Source organism: Triturus cristatus, chromosome 12 (assembly GCF_964204655.1).
Source record: "Triturus cristatus chromosome 12, aTriCri1.1, whole genome shotgun sequence".
In the NCBI taxonomy this organism is placed as follows: domain Eukaryota; kingdom Metazoa; phylum Chordata; class Amphibia; order Caudata; family Salamandridae; genus Triturus; species Triturus cristatus.
Window position 1 is genome coordinate 607,286,780 of NC_140595.1, and position 21,052 is coordinate 607,307,831.

The 21,052-nt window shown below is 47.8% G+C and overlaps 1 protein-coding gene across 1 annotated transcript in view; it reads right to left on the bottom strand.

Annotated features, from left to right (window-relative positions):
* Positions 1–502: 502 nt before the first annotated feature.
* Positions 503–21,052, bottom strand: part of LOC146776372 (B-cadherin-like) — a 234,340-nt gene continuing 213,790 nt past the window's right edge. Inside the window, exons 22-26 of the mRNA XM_085639278.1 lie at positions 8,351–8,575; positions 6,950–7,168; positions 6,061–6,194; positions 4,450–4,599; positions 503–2,052 (exon numbers count right to left, since the gene is read on the bottom strand). Of these exons, the coding sequence (XP_085495404.1) occupies positions 1,846–2,052; positions 4,450–4,599; positions 6,061–6,194; positions 6,950–7,168; positions 8,351–8,575 (935 nt within the window). The 3' untranslated portion in view covers positions 503–1,845. The remainder of the gene's footprint in view (positions 2,053–4,449; positions 4,600–6,060; positions 6,195–6,949; positions 7,169–8,350; positions 8,576–21,052) is intronic.

Below are 21,052 nucleotides of genomic sequence, written 5' to 3' on the forward strand. Positions count from 1 at the left end.
CCTGCAAGTTTCTATATTGAATTTGCTTGGATGCGGAAAACCTTGGGTGTGAGGCTTAAGTACTATTGTCTACCAGATTTGTCAGACAAGAGTCCAAAGCACCGCAGACACCATCTGCGCGAGATAGATCCTGGAACTGTGACTGGCAGAGATGGAATACACTGAAACCAGTTTGAAGTGTAATCGGGAGCAAGATTTGTGGAAGAAAAAGTTCTCACAACTGCCTGTGCATTTAAAAGAAATGCCCAGCTCTCTTAAGCAGATCAAAAGGGCAGATATTTGTGGTTATATGCAGTACAAAAACTATTGTGGTACTCTGCACTTAAGGCATCTTTTCTGTAGGCGAAAATATTCACGAGTATTTGAAACTGGTCTTCCACATTTAAAGCCTTGAACGCGATCTTACTGCAAGCAAAACAAAAATGAACACCTACTTGTCACTCCAAACGTCAAAGCAATAATTAAAGACTTAACTGGTCAAAAAGCAAAACACACAAACGTATTAAGTACAAAACAAGTGGCATCATGCTCCTTTAATAAGTTCCATTAGGCACTTCACATAAGTTTATTTCTATTATCTCAATATTCTTCATAGCATACAATAAAACACAATATTCCCTATAAATAAACCATGGAGAAAAAGCAAGATATATATAAAACGTCAAGTTTTGCTAGACTGTCTAGCAATAAGAACAAATTTAAAGATTGACATGAACAGGTGATGATAGTATGGCTCTGTGTTCCACATACCACTTCGGGGATACTGGCGTATTCACAGAGAGCGGATGCCCTCGGCTATTCTTCACACACCTTTGCATCCTGCAAGCGCCACTGCACGCTCACAAGAGCTCTACAACTTTGCATACCATTCATGGGCAGACTTGTAAAATCCGTGAGTGTACCAAGATTCACAGCTCTGTTGTGTAGGACAGAGCCATTCCTGAAAACAGAATGGCTGCCTTCCCATTCAAGAGCATAAACCAGCACACTGTTCAGGTGGACTAAGCTATGTGGAGGCTTTCACAGCGCACAAATTGATTTTTAAACACATTTAATACGACTGAACTCCTATGCCAATGTAAAGAATGACGAAAATTGTGTGAGTGAAGAGGCAGGGAGCTGCCTTTGTGTTTTTTTGCCAAATTAAATCAGTTTGTGTGGCCGAACAAATCAAAGTAACAACTTCACACCCATCTCTGCTAAAATCATCAATGTTCTAGTACTAAAAACATGTTACTCAATGGTTAAATAGACTGACATTCCACGTCACAAAAAGTCCAGAGAAGTCCTCGCATGACCTGGACAATGCAACAAAGAGACCATCAAAGCAACTTCTTGCAGACATAAGGAGGTCCCCTAGACGGAAATGTACTGCCTGTAATAGCTAGGACAACCCCCTTGCTTACGGCCAGGCAATGGTCACTTTTATATTACAAAAATTACCAGCAATTTCTCGATCCAGGAGCAGTCACAGCTTTGATACATGAAACACCAGAAGCTGTTTGGACCAGAGACCACGAAAATGTCCACATAGATAGTAAGAGCATGATCAGCTTCTTTCAAGTGAGGACCGAGATAAGAAAAAAAAAATGGCAAAAAAATATTCCGAAGTTTTAAGAGAAATGCAATAAACTGGTGATGACAGCTTGCACGACATAACCAAAATTCATTAAAACTGTAGTCAAAAATAAGTCACGGTTGAAATAAGGACAAACGCCTCTAGATCTTGCTCCGGAGGATAACATTGCTCAGTTATCGATCATTCAACATTGTCTCCAGTGGAAATAAAGGCACCTGCTAAAAGTTGAGGGGCAAAATTAAAGTACCAAGGCATGCACCCTCCAACTAGTCCTCCTCTCCTGCGTACATGTCAGCCAGTTTGCGGAAACGTGGTCCCCAGTCATTCATGCAGTCGTAATCTTGGTCCTCATCGGAATTGGAGGAGTTCAGGGAGCTGAGGGACGCCGCCTCTGAGCAGCTGCCCTCATAGTCAAACACCAGCAGGGAGTCGTACGGTGGGGCAGTGGGGTCATTATCCGTAGTCCTTCGGTTCTAGATGGGTAAAAAAAAAGACAGGGATCACTGTTAAAACCTACAGCTCCAAATCTTGGTGGTAATTTATTCTAGTTGTAAAATAACATCTTTATTATCTTTCCTTCACATGAAATAGAGATTAGCAATAAAGTACATTTAGCCAGAAGCAAAACAAAGCACATCACCGATATGCCTTAAATGGAGGTCACAGAGCCTCGAGTGCACTAAATTAGAACATTACCTCCTACAGTAGACCATTCAGCCGACTCTGCACAAGACCAGCACAGACCTGCCATATAAGTGAGGGCCAATATGGTCACAACAGTTCCACCACCCACCATGAAGACAGAATCCTGAGCATACATATGAAGGCATCCAACAGCACTGACCACCACCAGCTACCCGATACATTTGCCAAACAATGGACATGCCTGCCAAATGAGAAAATATGTAACTTATTTGGATGCTCGAACACCACAACCCGTAATGAAGCCTCACAACTGTAAAACCAACATTCATCCTTCTGAACACATCTCTGCAAAATGCCACATGGGACCCGAATGTGTGATGGAAAGATTTCGAAGTTCAGACTACTTAAAGGTACTGTGATGCTATTATATGGCACCACTTAACAATACACTGCTCATAATGTTTAGCCACCGTTTCAAGCAGGTCTTTTTTTTACTCTTCCTTGTAGTATGTATATAGCTGATTTTAAGTAATTGATACAAACAATAAACACAACCATAAAAACAAAAAACTGAAGTAGAAATCAAAAATGAAAACAAATGCCCAGTTGGTGAATTTCTCATGGTTTAAAGCCAGCGAAGAGGCTGTTGTGTATGAGAAAAAGGAGGGCGGGGGAAACTGAGCAAATATGAAGAGTGCGAAACACTAGACTTTTCACTTCTCGAAAGGATGGGGGCACTGTCAGAAAACTGGTGTTCTGGGTATGTTGGATGTGTGCAGCTACACCTCACCCATTCTGCAAAGTTAGAGGTTTGTGCTGGTCCGCGTCAAGGGCTTCCTGCATCTAGGAAGGGGGCGATGCCACTGGGGGACACCTAAACCGTGGCAGGAAAGATTAAGGCCCAAGCCCATTCCAAACCCGCTTGGCAGCATGACCGAGGTGTAGCCCCACGAGTGCATTAAAGCACAAGGGATTAGTGAACTCCCTCGAGCATTAGACCGCTGCATTAGCCTGTTAATGCAGAGACACCATTTACCAGGAGCAAGCAATTTCTACTGTAATGGTGGAAACACAATCCATTAGAAGGCATCTCTCCGCTCTTACCAGTCACTCATTCCAGGAGCCTGATTGCTCATGAGGCTGCTTGTAATGGGCTCGGTCCATTTACAGGAACCTAATCTAAACTCTCCTCCCCCTCACGCAAGCTTTAGTGTAGATCATTAAAATATCCGATTATTTTCATTCTTTCGGGTTTTCCAGCATTTAAAACCCAGCCCTACCCCCACAGCCCTGTTCATCCTTATCCCTCATCTGTACCAATGCATTCCACAGTAGTGAGCCCTGCTCATCTTCTCAAGACACACCCACTGAGCCACGCCGCCCATATTTACATGGATGAATGGAGGAGTCAAGAATGGAAGTATGGATGGGCTGCTGGTGGAACCAAACAGGGTGACCCGCTACAGTGACTGGGTGGCTGCACCATCTTAAAAGAAGAGCATTCAACTTCTAGATTTATAAAAGAAATGAACCGTCCTGCGTTACTAGATGCACTGGCCACTTTGGGGCAAACTGCAAATACAACCTGGAGGAAGGTAAATATATGGGGCAGTAGATTGTGGCGAGCTGAAACCGGAAGTGCCATCCCTCTACTTAAAACTATCCGTTACCTTCGGCAAGGACATTGTTGCAAGGATCTTGTTGAATGAAATCCACTTTCATTTGCTTTATATTTTTAGCTGAGAAAGGAGGAGCGGGATTAGAGGAGAACACTGCCCTCTTAGGAAGCCCCACAAAATAAGCCCGGTGGAAGAAAAACAGAAGTACAAGTGATGGCTGCAAAATTGTGCAAGTTAAGTAAGCAAACAAGGTTCAGACTGAGATAACCTGGTTCCAATTCAAGCTATTACTTGACTACTCTCCATCCACCTTACCAACCAACCAGGACATGCAGACCCAAGCAGGCCACGCCTCCTTGGAACCTTCGTCCCTTCAGTCAGCCAAGCGGGGTTAAAACAGCTCTGCCCCGGCCAGATACCTGCCTGTGTCTCGAGTGCAGATAGAAGCTCCACAAGCGGGAGAACATTTCTGAAAGGGAGGATGCCGACTCCATTTTCTAACAAGGTTCCAAAGAGACATGTCCGAGTAAGACCATGGTTTTCTTGCACGCTTTTACTGGCTTCCAAATTGGTTAACCCGACCACCCTCTGGAGTACTCTACTCACCTCCTCAATGAAATCACCAATGTCACGAATGTTTCCAAATTCAGTGGGCGGACGGCGGGCCTGACCAGCAGGCATGACGATAGGGACATCAGTGCGCAGGATCTGAGGACGCGCATCAAGGCCTTGGTGGAGCTGGCTGAGGTCATAGTCCTTCAAGAAAGCAAAGCAAATTCAGCACAAGTAAGGCATAATACACAATATTTAGAGTTGGATGCATGTAAACTAAGCACCTTCATTTATAAATAAGTGTCAAAGGCTGTGAATTAAAAAGCAGCACGGGAGAATAAACGTGGTCTCCGTAAAGACCGCACCAACAAACATCAAGATTAGTTCATATTCACAAGAATCAGTCCTCCAAAAACCCTCAGTTTTAAAAGAAAAGTTGAAAATCCAACTAAAATCATTCACTGTTGCCCGCCCCAAGTTTTCCCCCTGAAGTTTCACAGCCAGCCTCCACTTTCACATTGCCCTTTCAGATTCCGCGTGATTCGAAGGCAGATGTCCAAATAAAGTTCTGTTAACTACATTTACATCTGACGAGGTCCTGTCAATCCAGAAGATGGATCATAACCAACCTCTACATCTCTGCCCAGTAATCAAGATTTTCAATAATAAGACGTTCGCTTTGTACACAAGTGTTAAGTCTGTAAATATTTAAAAGCAAAGACCAGGAACGCAGGCTAAATCCGCTCGAGCCACTTTTGCTGCTCCTTGTGTGTCTGTTTAAACCCCACAACCCCTCCAGATGCTAGAGAGCTCCAGACATTCGCCAACTTCCCTGTGAACCTTTATGTAAATCTTCACTTATTGAAAGCCTAAGCTCCTCTTCACTGCACTCATATCATGGGATGCCATTTATTCCTTTAATTTTTACCAGGGTCCAGGCCTCCATATAGACATAATACATATCAGCCACCGTGACAGGCTGCAATTGCCACCAACCCACCAACACTCGCTTAACACAAATGCCTGCCACCAAGCCAAGAAATCAGTCATACAAAAGCCTCTATCTTAAAGGGAGACAGCAAAAGCAGCATGGAGGAAGGAAGGCATGCGGTTTTGCTCCTTCACACAAGGACAGCCAAGGAGTTAGACTGCCCTCCAACCTCCTTATGCAACCAGACTCTACGCCCACAGTCTTCTTGAAATGCCACCAACTGGATTGAGTCCGAAGCCAAGAGCCAATATTGGTTTCAAGACACATTCAGGGCATCCAGAGGCCCCAGCCAGTGAGGAGTTTTACACCAGACAGCTGCAGCAAAAACTCTGAAGTCACTCAGAGTTTGTAGGAATTTACTGGAGGAGTGGGCAACGTTGGTCCACTAGGCTGAGCTGGATGAACGATGGGTTGCATGCAGATTTACCCTTCATGAACATCCTTTCTGGCGTGGCTCAGGCAGAAGTAAACCAAGATATGGCAATCTTAAAGCAAATTGAAAGCCAAATGAATCACAATGATAAAAATAACAGGATTAAAGTGATTAAAACAAATATTCCCATGTTAAAGATGAAAAGGACAGTACTTATCAAGTGCCTCTAACCACTGAGAAGCCAACAAGCAGCCATTTCCAAGTGCCCGCATCATGCTCTAGGCCGTAGTCTGTGGCTCACCTGGTCTTCTTCTCCACCACCTTCTTCTGCATAATAGAAAATGTTGTCCCTGGTGTCGTCCTCGGGTAACAAAGGCGGATCCTTCCTCACATTCTTTTTCTTTCTCAGGAACAATAAAAGGAGCAGGAGAAGGACTGCAGAGAGAAAGACCATGCTTAAAGAGCATTCTCCTATTAAACACTTTAGGAGATGCTTCATGGAATGCCTCTTAAACGTTGGACCGATTACAGGGAGTAGATTGAGCCGTGCGCACCGTACCATGTACTCCGATACTATGCGCATCTAAAGATCCCTCAATGAACTTAGCCTTTGGAAGCAAATCACACGAGGACCCTTTGCAAGCACCAAAGAACAGCCAAATGCAGTTTGTTTCAGCTCTTTTAGTGAAGTTAGGCACACCACTCATTGATAAGGCAGAATCGTGAACATCTAATACAAGTGCATGCAGGTCTTCCATGTGATCTAGGACAAGTATGCTTTATTTAAAGAGCGCAATTCAGAAAAGTTACTCAGTAGAGCGGCTCTTTGACAAAGGCTGAGGAACAGTTCTCAAACACTCATAAAATTTGCCTTTGGCCAAGAGAGCTTTCTGGCCTGATTCGAGGATTATGATCATCCCAATAACCCTTATGCCTGGTTTACTCTAAAATGATTGAAACCTTTCTATTCCTTGGCGTCACTATATAGAGCCCTTTTGCACCATACCGCTTTTATCATGAGCTGACGCAATGCTGAGCTTCAATCCTCGATACAAGTACTTGCTAAAACAGGCCACAAAGTTACTGCTTCAGCTTTTTTTTTCCCCCCCTCTATAAGTCATGGCTCCCTGGTGGGCACCATTACCTATGCACGCAGCGTAAACAGATCATTTTTTTTAATTCTTACTTACTCAGTAGTCCTAGAACAGACCCCAAGATTACGAGAATGATGGGCAGGCCAAATGCAGCTTCTCTCTTCCCAGCACACTTCCTGGTGCTACCACTACAGACGCACGCCGTTGCGTTGACTACCGTCAGCTGGTCCTTATTCTGGTTGTCATACAGCCGGAGAAAAATGTGGTAGTATCCTTCGTTTAAATCTATTGTTGGCTTCAGCACTACTGCAGTTCCTGTGATATTTAGATGCCGAGGGATCAAGGTGAAAGAGAAAAAACGCAAATAAGACTTAATTCCTTGATAAAGTCATGTGCACTAGATTCAAAACCGTGAGAGCTTTGTAAACCCTCTCCAAACCAGACCGAAAAGATTACCTATCCCGGCATCAGACACAGAGAAAAGGAACATCACAACAGCACATTTGCCCGTAGGGCTTAAAATGATTTGCAGGACTACCTCATAAGTTAAGCTAGGCATTCCTGTACAACCAAACCTTAAAGTGGCGATTTAGCTTTTTAAGAAATAAATACAATTTAAATATAAAATGAGCCACTGCAACTCATTGTCTTCCAAATAAGAGAAGCTGGGTCAAAGCACGCCAGAAGGAATTTCACTAAATTCTGAATTACCAATTATCTGAAAATATATAGCTGGACTAATTTCCACCAATACATTACGGAGGGATGCCCACTAATAGCATGTTTTATAGCAATCTACAGCATTATTGGACACTTCGGAACTACACATTTCAAAAATACTCCCCACACAGACCTATTCAGAACACCTTTCTACCAATACGAAATGAGTAGCTACCTCTTCACCACCCAAAAAGCACTAGGAGGCCTCGTGAGGGGTTAAATTCATGCTGTACAAACACTACTATACGAGTTACATAGACTAGGAGCAGATCTGCATCCTGCAATTGTATGTGCTAGGCAATGGCAAATTAGCCCAGTGGGATGGTTGTTCAGCTAGAAACTCCACAGCAGCAAAATACATAAAGGATGGAGAAAGGTGAAATGGCCATTTTGTGGTAGAATCCCCTTGCGCAATAACATGGACGAATGATCAGTTTTGCAAAACACCAGTAAAGGGTCAGTTTGCTTTAACAGGAGTATCCATATATACACCAACATGGCGACGAGGTTACAAATCGAAGAAGCAAACAAACAAGAAGAAATGGATCGTTACAATGGACAGTGTCCGAGGCCATGTGCTACTTCAATTACTAACAGTTTAGTGATTCACTTTGGTAGCTGCAAAGTATTTTTGCAATACAAGTACCCGAAGAGAGAAAAAAGGAAAGCATACAAACCTACTCCTTCAATAAAAGATAATGAATACTATCCACCTTGCTTCACTGACTCCGACCTTCGCTATACCTTGCCCACCCACTTCCGACAGTTCACAAATACCTTTCTCGTTCATGTGCACGTCCCAGGTTGCTGCAGACTCGTGCGTTAGTTCAACTCGAAATGGAGAGGTGTTTGGGGGTTTGTCCAGGTCAATGATATTCAGCATCTGAGCCTCTGCGTTCTCAGTGCAGACGGTGAACATGCGAGGATCGGGCTCCGGTCCATGGTCGTTCACATCAAGAAGGCGCAGCACAACAGTGAGCATGCCTGTTCCAGGTGGAAACCCTGCAGGAAACAAAGAATACCACTGATACACAAGGCAAAGTCAGCAGCTGCACACAATGCTGGAGGTTTACATGCACAACCAAAGCAATATAATACTTGGATCTGGAAAACACATCTTTCACGTACACTGCACCCTGCCCAAGGGGCTACCTTAGGGGTGACTTGCATGAAATAAAAGGTTTGTGCCTTGCAAGTGGGTATACCTGCCAGGTCGACATGGCAGTTTAAAACTGCAATTGATGACAATGAGGTGGAGGGCCCAAGACAAGTTTACAGGGCTACTCATGTGGGTGGCACAATCAATGCTGCAGGACCTGGGCACACACAGTGCACTTTACTAGGGACTTCCTTATAAATCAAATAGGCCAATCATGGATAACCAACCACAATTTACACAGGAAGCACTTGCACTTTAGCACTGATTAGCAGTGCTAAAGTGCCCAGAGCTCCAAAACCAAATGCAGCACAGTCAAAAATAGGAGGTCAGGGGAAAAACAAAGATGCCAGGTCTAACAGTAACCTCTTCTTGGCAGTATAGAGCAAGTACTTGCCTATATAACGATATGCCAAGTAGTAATGTCCACCTCGGTTATGTAGAAGCCCTTTTTTTTTTAATCTTATCTCCATCATCCCCACAACCCCCTCGCCAAATCCACATTACTGAATGATAAATGAGAAGCAAGTTCTGCGCAACAGCTCCCCCCGCCTCTGGACATGTAGGGCTAAAGTAACTCACTAGCTCATAGATGTGGATGGGTGGGTTGAGGCAAGAAACGAGATAAAAAAAAATGGCAAAGTAAATAAGTCTCGCCTTTTGAACCTATCGGCTTTGCCAAAGTGCCACTGGTCATGCAGATTTCTAGACGCATGCATGCGTCAAACAGGCACATGCCTATGGAATAACAGGATGACTTTGATCCAAGATGGAAAGATGGATCAGTAAATTAAAAAAGTTATTTCACTAGTGCGTACGCACTTTGATTTTTTTCAACACCTTGGGGGCTTGAGAGTGACTGGGATAAAAGCTTTAGCAATTTGCTAAAAAGTTAAAAAAGTTTTTTTAAAAGCTGGAAAACCCAAGCACTCATGAAGTGTAACCAAAAAGAAAAGTAGTTCCCTACAAGTAGGAAGAGGAAGTTTACAAATCAGCCAGTCAAAACTATGATGAAGAGTCCATGCTCCAGAGGAAGAAATGAAAAAAAAAAAAAAAGGCAAATCATCAAATAAGAAGCAAGCAAATAAGAGTGACAAAGTCAACCAATTGGCAGGCTGTAAACTACTGCAGAATTTTTTTGTAGGCTTACAACCAGTTGTCTGGTTGGCGCGATCTAAAAAAGGATTCCAAGTACTAGTCTTTATCTACCAATTAACATAGTGCCAGGGCGTTTCATACAATAGCCGCTTGCTTCACACTGTAACCGGGTAAGCAGTCGATATCACACTGTGTACACAAAATTAACTTGAAACCCCCTGAAGAGAGCAGACCTCCAGCAACTGTTTGGAGGCTCTCTGCAGAGGTCTATTCCTGGGCGTGAATCCTGCATTGTGCATGGGCTCAAAGGGTGGTTTTTATGAGCGGCATTTGCACAAGTTTAGATTATACATTGGTGTGGGGATGGACCTTGGTAGTGCTATCCTGTTCGCCCCTTCCAGAAATCTGATGACCGGTGCATCAAAGACACTTCTTCCTAAGACTTCCTCAGTGTATAGATCAATATAGCAGACAGTTGTATTTAAGTGAGGCACTGTAAGGTACCTCATAGCAACTTGGAAACCGTAGTGTCTTGTGTCCAGCTTTCTGAAGTCTTTCGGTTACACCAATATACAAACATATTTCACTATGTGGTGAAACACTTTGTGGTTGGCTTTCTGGCGTCTTTTCGGAGCTCCATGGTCCTTCGAGGTAACTTGTGTTTTAACCCCTGACCTCTGTCTGGGAGGGGTAGTGACTTGGATGAGCACTCGTGTAGCCTGGGGAGCCCAGGGGAGGCCTCGCGCGCTGGCAGCGTAATGGACACCACACAGTTTGCTAGTTGGGCGCGAACTGCTGTTCGTCCGCCCGTTCATTATTTAGAACACGCGCTCACGTCGACGTGAGCGCAACCTGCGCGCGTTGGGCAGCGCTCTAGCGGAAACGCTAGAGCGCTAACTGTAACATCCCTTCTCAACTCAGTCCTTGACAACAGTTCTTTTATTACTTTGCTGCGTCACTCACTTGGCACGCAAAGTCTCTCAGCCGACTGCTGGGCCTGGGGTTCTCCCTCAGCTCATACCTGGTGGCCCTTCGGGCGCCTGGGGCCTATGTTTCTGGTGGTACTTCTTGCCTTGGTCCACCTCCGGTGCCGTCGGCGCCACCTGGCTCAGAGTCTGTGTTGCTCCGTGGGTCGGAGCAGGATGTGTCCCCTGAGTCGTCTCCCACGTCGAGATCTGCTGTCTCGGGGTTTTCTGCGGGCCTCCTCACCACCTTGAACCACGATATGTTCCGGGTGACCAGGTCTCTCCCTCGATGCGCTGTCATCATGGTCCCTCGGCGGTGGACCACTCTCCAGTATCCTTTTTCATATAGAGTTTTAAACTTTCCTCCTGGCCGGCGCTCTTTGAGGACCACTGTGTCACCTGCTTGAACTTCTCGGGTTACGGCCCTCCGAGCCTCACTGACTGTCGTTTCGCCTTTGACGCCTTCGGAATGCTTCTTCCTCGCTGAAGGGTGGTGCTACCCAGCCTGGGGCTACTGGTAGCCCGTCCCTGCGAGCTCCTTGGAACATCAACGCCCAAGGGGCTTGTCGGGTGGAGCAGTGGGGAGTACTGCGGTATTCCCCTAGGAATCGCTGTAGTTCTTGCTCTGGGTCTAGTTGTTCGGACACAGCGATGCGTAGTTCCTTATTGATGGTGCGCATAAAACGCTCCACCTCCCCGTTGGCTTGGGGCCAATGCGGGGTGATGCGCCTGTGTCCGACGCCGTGTGTCTTCAAGAGTTCTTCGAACTCGTGCCCTTGGAACGGGGGTCCATTGTCACTCCGCAGTTCCTCGGGGTACCCGAACATCCCGAATACCTTCTCCAGGGCAGGTTTCACATGGACAAACGCGGTGGACGGTAGAGCTTCTGCAATGGGGTACTTCGAATAGCTGTCCATCATGATGAGGGTGACTCTCCCATCAGGTAGGCTCCCAAAGTCCACGCTGATCTTCTCCCAGGGGGCGTGCCCGTGCTCTTCAGTTATGATGGGCACCAGTGGTTGGGCTTCCCCTGTTAGCTGGCATGACTGGCAGCAGTGGACTGTGTCAGTGACGTAGTCGTCCATACCCGGGAACCAGACTTTCTCCCTCATCCGGGCCTTCATCTTCTCTGTACCTCGATGCCCCTTGGGTGCTAACTGGGTCGCTCTTGTCCGGAGTGCTCCTGGAATGACGATTCGGGAACCTCTTAGGAGTCCCCCTCTGGTCACGCTCAGCTTGTGTCGTACCCTCCACATGTGCTGAAGATCCTCTCGGTCTCCACTGGCCCACGAGTTCGCCGTTTGTAGGAACGATCGCCAGTCTCCCTCGAGGATGGTATTCTTGACCTTGCATATCACAGGGTTTTGGTCGGCTACCTCTGAGTTCTCCAAGCGTAATGGGGCACGTCAATGTCGCCACCATGTCGGTGTTCCTCGGCGTCGTCCTCAGTGTCCCTGTGCTCGGGTGCACGGTCGTGTTCTGGGTGGCGGGACAGGAAGTCTGCCGGGTTTTTGGCCCCTGGCCGGTATACTACATTCATGTGATATTGTTGCAGACCGATGGCCCATCGCTCTATGCGTGGGGGCGGGTGTGGAGCTGTTCCCCGGAACAACGGCACCAGCGGCTGATGGTCCGTCACCACTGTGAATGGATGCCCGCACACATAAAGATGGAAATGGCGGCAGCCCCACCGGATCGCCAGTGCTTCCCGCTCGATCTGGGAATATCGCCTCTGTGTCAGTGAGGGCCTTACTAGCGTACGCCAAAGTTGCCCAGTGTCCGGATTCCTGTTCTTGTGTTAGGACTGCCCCTAGCCCTACGGGGCTGGCATCCAAGAGGATTTCGGTTTTCTTGGTCGGGTCAAAGTAGACCAGTGTTGTCTGGTCCAGAAGTGCTTCTTTGATCGCTTCGAATGCTCGCTCTTCGGCGTCCGTCCACTGCCACGCCTGTCTTGGTGAGGCGTCTCAGAGGCTCAGCTAGGGTGGCCAGATTCGGGACGAACCTTCCGCAGTATGTGGCCATCCCTCGGAAACTGCGTACCTCCGCCATTGACGCGGGGGCCGCGGCTGTTTTGATGGCTAGTGACTTTAGAGGGTCTACTTGGATGCCTTCCTTGGTAAAAACGTAGCCAAAGAACTCTATCTTCTGCTGGAACAGCAGGCACTTCTCCCGGTGTAGGGTAACTCAGTGTTCTTGGAGGCGCATGAGGGTGGCCCGGACGTGTCGGTAGTGCTCCTCGACTGTTTGAGTAGATGAGGATGTCACTCACGTTCAGGACACCAGGCAGTCCGACCAGGATGTCTCTAATCGTGTTCTGAAAGATTTCGGCCGCCGACGAAATCCCAAAATTAAGGCGCTTGTATCGCCGTAGTCCCAAATGTGTGCTGAAGGTGGTAATGTACCGGCTCTCCTTCGCTAGGGTGAGTTGGTTCTCGAAACTGGACTTCATGCGGGGTACCACCATCGGGCACCGTTCAGGTCGGAGACAATGTCATCCATGGTCGGCGTGATGTGCCTCTCCCTGGTGATGGCCTTGTTCGGGAGGCGCATGTCGATGGTTTCTCGGCTAGGACCATTGGTGACACCCAGGGTGTGGGCACCATAACCTTTTCTATAATGCCTTGTTCCTCCAGCCGTCGGAGTTCCTCCTCTACTAATGGGTGTAGGTGAAACGGGATGCGCCTGTGCCGGAGGGCTGTTGGTTGCACAGCGGTGTCTATATGAAGTCGTACTGGTGGCCTCTTGATCTTGCCTAGGGCTGAGAAAAGGCCCTGAAATTCTCCCAGTAAGTCGTCGACTTGTCGGTCTTGGACCACTCTGAGGAATGAGATCAGTCCTAGATCTTCGGCCGCTGAGAAGTGTCTACTTCCTGGTTGATGACATTAAGGTCGATGACAATTTCCGCCTTCTGACTGTACTGCGACCCTCATCTTGCCCTTCAGCGGAAGCGGCGTGTCGCTTCCATAAGCGAAGATCTTGGCCTTCGACGGGCGGAGCTCCGGCCATGGTCTGAGGCCATTGTATTGCTGCACCCCCATTACGGTCACTGACGCTCCGGTATCTATCACAGCGTTCACCTCCGATCCGGCAATCAATATGTCGCAGCGCGGCTGAGGTCGCCGTGTGCTTTTGAGGGCTCTGGTAAACGATACGAGGTACGTTTCTCCCTCATCGTCGGACTCAGTGTCTGATTCTGGGTATTCCCTGACTGGTTCTCTTGGGCTGTGGCTGCGACGATAAGGATGTGTGAGATAGTTGCCGTACTAGCTTCCTCATCGGTTTGTCCCGCTTGTGGCTGCTCCGTTGCATCTTCCTGCGGCAGACGGACGCGAAGTGGTTGTCGATGCCACAGTTGGTGCATGTTTTCCCACTGGCTGGACACGCCTTGGGGGGGTGTTCGTCGTATCCGCAGTATCCACATGGCCTGGCTGGATCGGGGGCCCGTCGGTCGTGGGGCTTAGGTGGTCGCTCTTTCTTCCGGACTGCGTCCGCTTTCTCCACTTTGACCTCCACCTTGCTGGCAGCTCCTTTCACTAGGGCTAGATCCATTTCCTCTGCACCTGCTGCCGATAGGTCGTGGGTCCGGGCCAGGACGAGGCGGTCGTTCGTGATGTTCAGTTTGCGAAGTATCATGCCTCGTAGCGTCTTACTCCTGATCCCCAAAATCAGCTGCGCTCTGATTTCCTCTTTGGCCCGGTCGCCGACCAGGTGCGTGTCCGCAAGGACCCTCAGCCTTGCGTGGAACGCGTCAACCGACTCCCCCTCGCGCTGTTTCGCTTGGCGAAGCTTGAAGTGTTCGTAATCAGGGTTGACCTGGGGGTCAAAGTGTGCGTTCAAGGCCGCAACCGCTGCTGCGTAGTCAGTCGGGGGACCCGTGTCAGGCAGGTGCTTGAACAGGAGGTAGATCTCTTCCCCGCGTAGTGGAGTAGGAGAGAGCGTTTCACCGTTCCATCCGTCTCTCGGGACCCAATGAAGTAGTTTACCAGCCTCCCCAGCCATGTCTGCCACCTCGGTCGTGGGGTCTGCGACTTCGCTAAATGGAGGTAATACTCCGGACGCGGGGTGATGGGGCAGTGTCCCTGCTGGGCCAGGCGTCTCATCACCCATCGTGGCGTCAAAATCCCTGGTATGTGACCAGGAGTAGTCGTTCACTCACTTGGTGGGTCGGTCGCCGCACGTGGGCAGGTGCAGCGCGCTGCGCTGTCAGGCGAGACCTCTGTTGCTGTTCTGCCTAGCAGCAGGAGTTTCAGGGGGTTCAGAGGTCACCCCTCGTCGCCAGTGTTGTGTTTTAACCCCTGACCTGTCTGGGAGGGGTAGCGCCTTGGATGAGCACTCGTGTAGCCTGGGGAGGCCTTGCGCGCTGGCAGCGTAATGAGGGACCACACACAGTTTGCTAGTTGGGCGCGAACTGCCGTTCGTCCGCCTGTTTATTATTTATATCACGCGCTCACGTCCGACGTGAGCCCAACCTGCGCGCGTTGGGCAGCGCTCTAGCGGAAACGCTAGAGCGCTAACTAACAGTAACCACAGGTGACTAAACTCTAGGTCTTCAGGAGCAATGACACTAGGCTAAGAGTGGCTGATTTTAATGGTATACCTGACCCCCTACTATAGTCAACAAGTCCTGATGGGCTGGTTGACTCATAACTGTCCTGTGCCATCTCCACCAGACCAGAGAACAAGGTTTGTCTAGTCCATTGGGATATTATCAGGATAAAAGTTGTGTGCTTGCTTGTATTCCTCGAGCACTAGTATTAGGGGGGGGTCCCAGGCAATCGAGATCCTCCTAAGCAAATTTCCCCCTTCAGTGCTTTTCAGGTCACCCTCATGTTTTTGATCTGTTTCTCCAGTGTTGGTTACTTCCTCGAAAACACTGCCTTCTTCTCTTGGGTCTGGACACAGCTGAGAGCTCCAGATACAAATGGTAGATAAAACTATCTTAAGCCGGTGATCACGCTGCAGGGGCTTCCAGGAAGTCAGTCTATGTTAGACACAGCATCAAATAGTCGACAACTCATTGCCCCCCCCCCCACCCCAAAAGATTTAAATACAAAAATAAAAAAAAGAAAGAAAAGACAATTCCAGACCCAATCACTAGATGGCGGAATAATGTACAGAATGTGAATCCAGAAAATGATTTATGCTGCAAAACGAAGTCAGACATTTTGTGCACTCCTGCTAGCTGTCCAGGAGGGTGCCTACTTGACTCATAATTTTTGTGTAGAGAGAATGACCACTTTGTGTAAGAAAGTGGGGTGTGGAAAGGAATAGTCAATATCCTTTGTCCCAAGAACACCAAGGGGGGGCATTTTCTGCAATTGCGAACAGGTCCATCTATAGGGATTGTCCCCCCCCCCCCCCCCCCCCCTTGGGAAAGTAGCGGAGGACGACTTGTGGGTGCATGTCCCACTCGTGGACTTGTTTCTGCATACTGCAGACATCAGAAAAATAGTTGCCCATCCCTGGAAGGTATACCGCTAACAAATGGATTTTGTGGCAGAAAGTCCAACGCCAAACGGTTCGGGATAGACGAGACAGCTGTGGAGTGTGTCTCCCCCCCTCCCTTGTTTCTGAAGGGAATACATGGCTGTCATACTGTCTGGACAAGAACACTTTGCCAATCAGGTGAGATAAGAAAGCTTTCAATGCTAGGTAAGCAGCTAGAAGTTTCAGGTATTCGATGTGGAGGCCCTGGTACTTGGTCTCCCACTGACCCTGTACAGTAACATTCTGAAAATGTGCACCACACCCTGTTTAAGTGTCAGTTGTAATAATCTTCTGCGGAACAGGTCGAGGAAAGGCTGCCCCTTCAACAGGTTGTTGGTGTTCCACCACTGCAGAGACTGATGTGTGGCGGCCGATCAACAATAGATCATCCCAATGACCCTCCGTCTGAGACCACTGCTTCACTAAACATTCTTGCAACTGATGTATGTGAAGACTGACATGATGTACTATGGCAATGCAGAAAGCAAACCCTAGGAGGTGAATGACTATTAAGACTTGAATTGTTTATTTGGTTTGAACAAGGAAAGCAGTGCCCGATGGGATTGGATCCTGCCAGGATTTGGATAGGCTATGCCTACCTCCGAGTTGAGAATAGCCCCCCAAGTAAGATTGGATCTGGAGAGGTTGGCTGTGCTTTTTTGGGGTGTGGATGGTAAACCCCAAGCGATGAAGCAGATCTATTGTGGCCTGTGTGCGTTCATTGCACGGCTGGCGGGTGGCACTTTTGATAAGTCAATGGTCGATATATGGGACAACATGGATGCCGCAGGTGTGCACCCACCACCACAAGGCACTTGAGCACCCAAGGTACGTAGGGGAGCAGTATAAACTGGCAATACCAGCTGTGGACCACAAATCTGAGATACCAGCGATGAACTAGATGTATTGGTATGAGATTATGGGCATCCATGTGGCAATAAAAGTACCACTGATGGAGAAGCGGTTTGACATCCTGAAAAGTTACCATGTGAAAATGCTCTGAAAGATTGTATTCGTCAAAGGGCCCGAGGTCCAGAAAGGGCCTGAGGGACTAGCCTTTTTTGGATATTAGGAAGTACAGAGAGTACACTCCAGTACCCCGCTGATGACGAGGGATAGGAACAGGCACACGAAAAGTGAGGTATGAGGCAATTCTATCTGCACCTATTAAATTTGGTCAAAGGTTTTTTGTTAAGCTTGTTTAGGGTGCTAAGGATCTGAGATTCAATACCCCTAAATCTCCAATGAAATCATGAACAAATAATATGATCCAGCACACCATAGAATTTATATACAGTACAATTTAGTAGATTCCAACAAGAGTAAGTCCAATCAGCAGGTTCCGTTTAAAAATCCTTTAATTCTTCTTTAAAATCTGCGTAGCCAACGAGTTTCGTCCTTACGGACTTCAGGGCAAAATTCTTATTTCAAATTCTTCTTTATATGTTCCCACAAGTCTTTAGTCAAGGTAAGCTCTTTCTTATATGGACCAGAGTAGTTTGTAATAGTTGTGTCCTTTTATGGTATTCTCAATATCAGAATTTTTTCAAGGTTTTCAAGGTTTTGTGGTGGGTGTAGCTCCTTTTGGGGAGCTACCCTTGCCTCTGGCACGGTTGCCCCTATAGGAGCCTCTGAAATAATACCTGGGGGAGATTTGCTGACCCTGGGTGTGCTGATTGGACGAGGAGGTGATCTTTGAGCCTCCACAGTAAGGGGTGCAGCGAAAGGATCGGCAGGAAGCTGGTGTTTGCAGTAACCCTCCCTAGCTTCGGCTGTCTCTGTATCCTTTTTGATCTTTTCTAAAGCTTGGTGCACCTGTAGACCAAAGAGTAGATCACCATCAAAGAGAAATTCAGGCTTAAAGCCGGAGCTACGGAGGCATGCGTGTCAGTGTAGCAGAATGCTAGAATGACCCCTCTGGCAGGGGTGGCGGCTATGTCTACGGCACAGCGGAAAGAGGTGTTAGTTTGATGGCAAGCTCATATCCATCTCATACCTTTTTACCCATGCTCTTCATGGGGGATATAGGAGGAGCTCCTCCATTCCGTCCCAATGGACCCAATCGTATCATGCAAGAAATCCAACAGAATTAGCTATGCCTAGTGGTTGGCTGATTGCAGTCACCGGTTTACTTGCAGCATCTAAGCATTTGCTTTCCTTTTCTCGTGGTGTAGCATCCCCAGTGGTCTAGGAGCAGGCTCACTTACAAGCAGTGGCGATTACCAGAGTCTAGCAGGAGCTGACCGACAGTATAAATTGGGTCAGAAGGGGAGGTTTTTATTTTTATCCTCCCTAGGAGTTATAACTCTAGCCTGGACAGGCGTGTGAAGTAATATACCCTTGAGCATGGGAAGATACAGACTGTAGGAGAGGGTTTCAAAGAGAAAGTCCTCCAAGGGCTCTGTGTAGAGTTCCACCTTGTGAAAGGAGGGGGTCCTACCAATAAGTTCCTAAAAGATAAGGAATCATCCGGCGGGAAGGTTAATGGTAAAGAGTCTGCATCCCCCTGGAGGGTCTACATCTTAGGAGTCCCTTGGATCACCATGTGGAGTAGTGTCAAATGAGTCATCACGCCCACCCGTGTCAGATTGTGGAGAGCCAAGGTGCGATGTCAAGGGTGTCCCCTTAATGAGCAGAGAGGGCTGAGAACGGGGACAGGTGATGGTGGTGCAAGTGGTAAGGGACTGGTAGCCTTATCTGCTTTCTTGCCTGGTTTAACTGGAATCTGAATGTCCAAGGCCACTTCGAAGAACTGATGTTTCTTGGTTGGAGCAGCAGGACCCATAGTGCGTGCAAGGATGTGGCCCATATGGGGGTGAATAATCAGGTGTTTCTGCCTCAAGTCGAGCTGCTCCTGCACCTAGGGAGAATTGGCTCAACTGTGCTGGTGTCGGACTTGCTGGTCGACACCAATGACTTAGACCCAGAGGATGCCTTAGTTTATTTTTGGCACCAAGGTTCGGAAGGAACGGAGACTGATTGCTGCAGAGGGTCCGCTTGGTGCTGGTGTCGGGGTGGCCAGAGCCGAAGCAGTCAATCTCAAAGACTTTTTCAAGGCAGAGCAGGTCACGACGGGCAAGGCCCAAGAGGGGCTGTGGTCGACAGATCCCACTCGAGCCAAGTAATAAGAAGTCTACTCGCGATTGAGAGAAAGGGAGACATGATTGAAGTAGAATACCGACTGAGGGAAGGAATCGTGCGAACAGAAAGCAGCACCGCACCAGTGTTGACCCAGAGCACAGAAGTACAAGTCGGACCCCCAACAGCGGAAAGAAAAATCTGACAATGGAGTCAATGACCATGCACATTAGCAAGCGGAGTCACAGTATGAATATGCTACTTACCAGTATGCATCTGTTCTTGGCATGTAGGGCTGCTGACATTCATATCTGTGCATAGATCGCCGCCTAGTGTTGGGTCCGGATGTTTGCACGTTGTTGTCCTGGAAGAGTCTTCGAAGTATCACGAGATAGGTGACTCCTCCCCTGGACCACAGTGCGCATGGGCCTCCTCTCCATCCTTACATTGTTTTTCGCCATTGTGGCAGTGATGGAGTAGATACAGTAAGTGATGACCATGCTATACAGTAATTCTGAGAGCTGCAGCTGCTACAGGCGCCGGGGAGGAGGGAGGGCAATATGAATGTCAGCAGCCCTACATGCCAAGAACAGATGCATACTGGTAAGTAGCATATTCAGTTCGAGGCATGTGGGCTGCTGAATTCATATCTGTGCATAGATTACATAGCAGTACCTCCTATTAGCGGCGGCTACCAGTGCCAGCTGCAGCAGTCTGAAAAAGAGTTTTGAGAACAGCCTGTCCTACAGCTGCCTGCTGTTTTGAGTGTACATCTACACAGTAGTGTTTGGTAAATGTATGTATAGTGGACCATGTGGCTGCTCTACATATTTCCTGTAAAGGAATGTTTCCCAGGAAAGCCATGGACGCCCCTAACTTTCGTGTTGAGTGGGCTCGTGGGGGAATCGTTAATGTGCGTTTAGCCTTTTGATAGCAAATTTGAATACATTTAACGATCCATCTGGCTATACCTGCTTTGGAAATGGCGTTGCCCTTGTGTTGTGGAGAAAAGGCAACGAAAAGTTGTTTTGTTTTCCTAAAGTCCTTAGTTCTGTCTATATAGTACATGAGGGCCCTCTTTACATCTAGTGTATGGAGCATTCTCAGCGACATTTTGTGGATTTTGAAAGAACAGGCAGTTCAATAGTTTGATTCATGTGGAACTGCGATATTACTTTAGGCATGAATTTGGGGTTGGTACGTAGTACGACCCTGTTTGCGTGAACCTGTATGAATGGCTCTTGAATGGTTAGTGCCTGGAGTTCACTAACTCTTCTCAACGAAGTGATTGCCACTAAGAAAGCTACTTTCCAGGTGAGGAATTGAATCTCACATGAGTGGAGAGGTTCGAAGGGTGGACCCATCAGTCTGGTGAGGACCAAGTTGAGGTTCCACACCGGTGCTGGTGGGTGTCTTGGGGGAATTACTCGTTTAAGTCCCTCCAAGAAGGCTTTGATGGCAGGCACTCTGAATAAAGAGAGGTGCTGCCTGTTTGAGATAGGCTGCTATTGCGGTCAAATGGATACATATTGAGGTGTATGCCAGATTGCATCGGTATAGGTGTAAGAGGTAAGAGATTAGGTTTCGAATGGATGCGTCTAGCGGGTTAATGTCATTGTTGTTGCAGTAAATGACAAACCTCTTCCATTTAGCTGCATAGCAAGCTCTGGTAGTGGGTCTCCTGGCCTCCTTGAT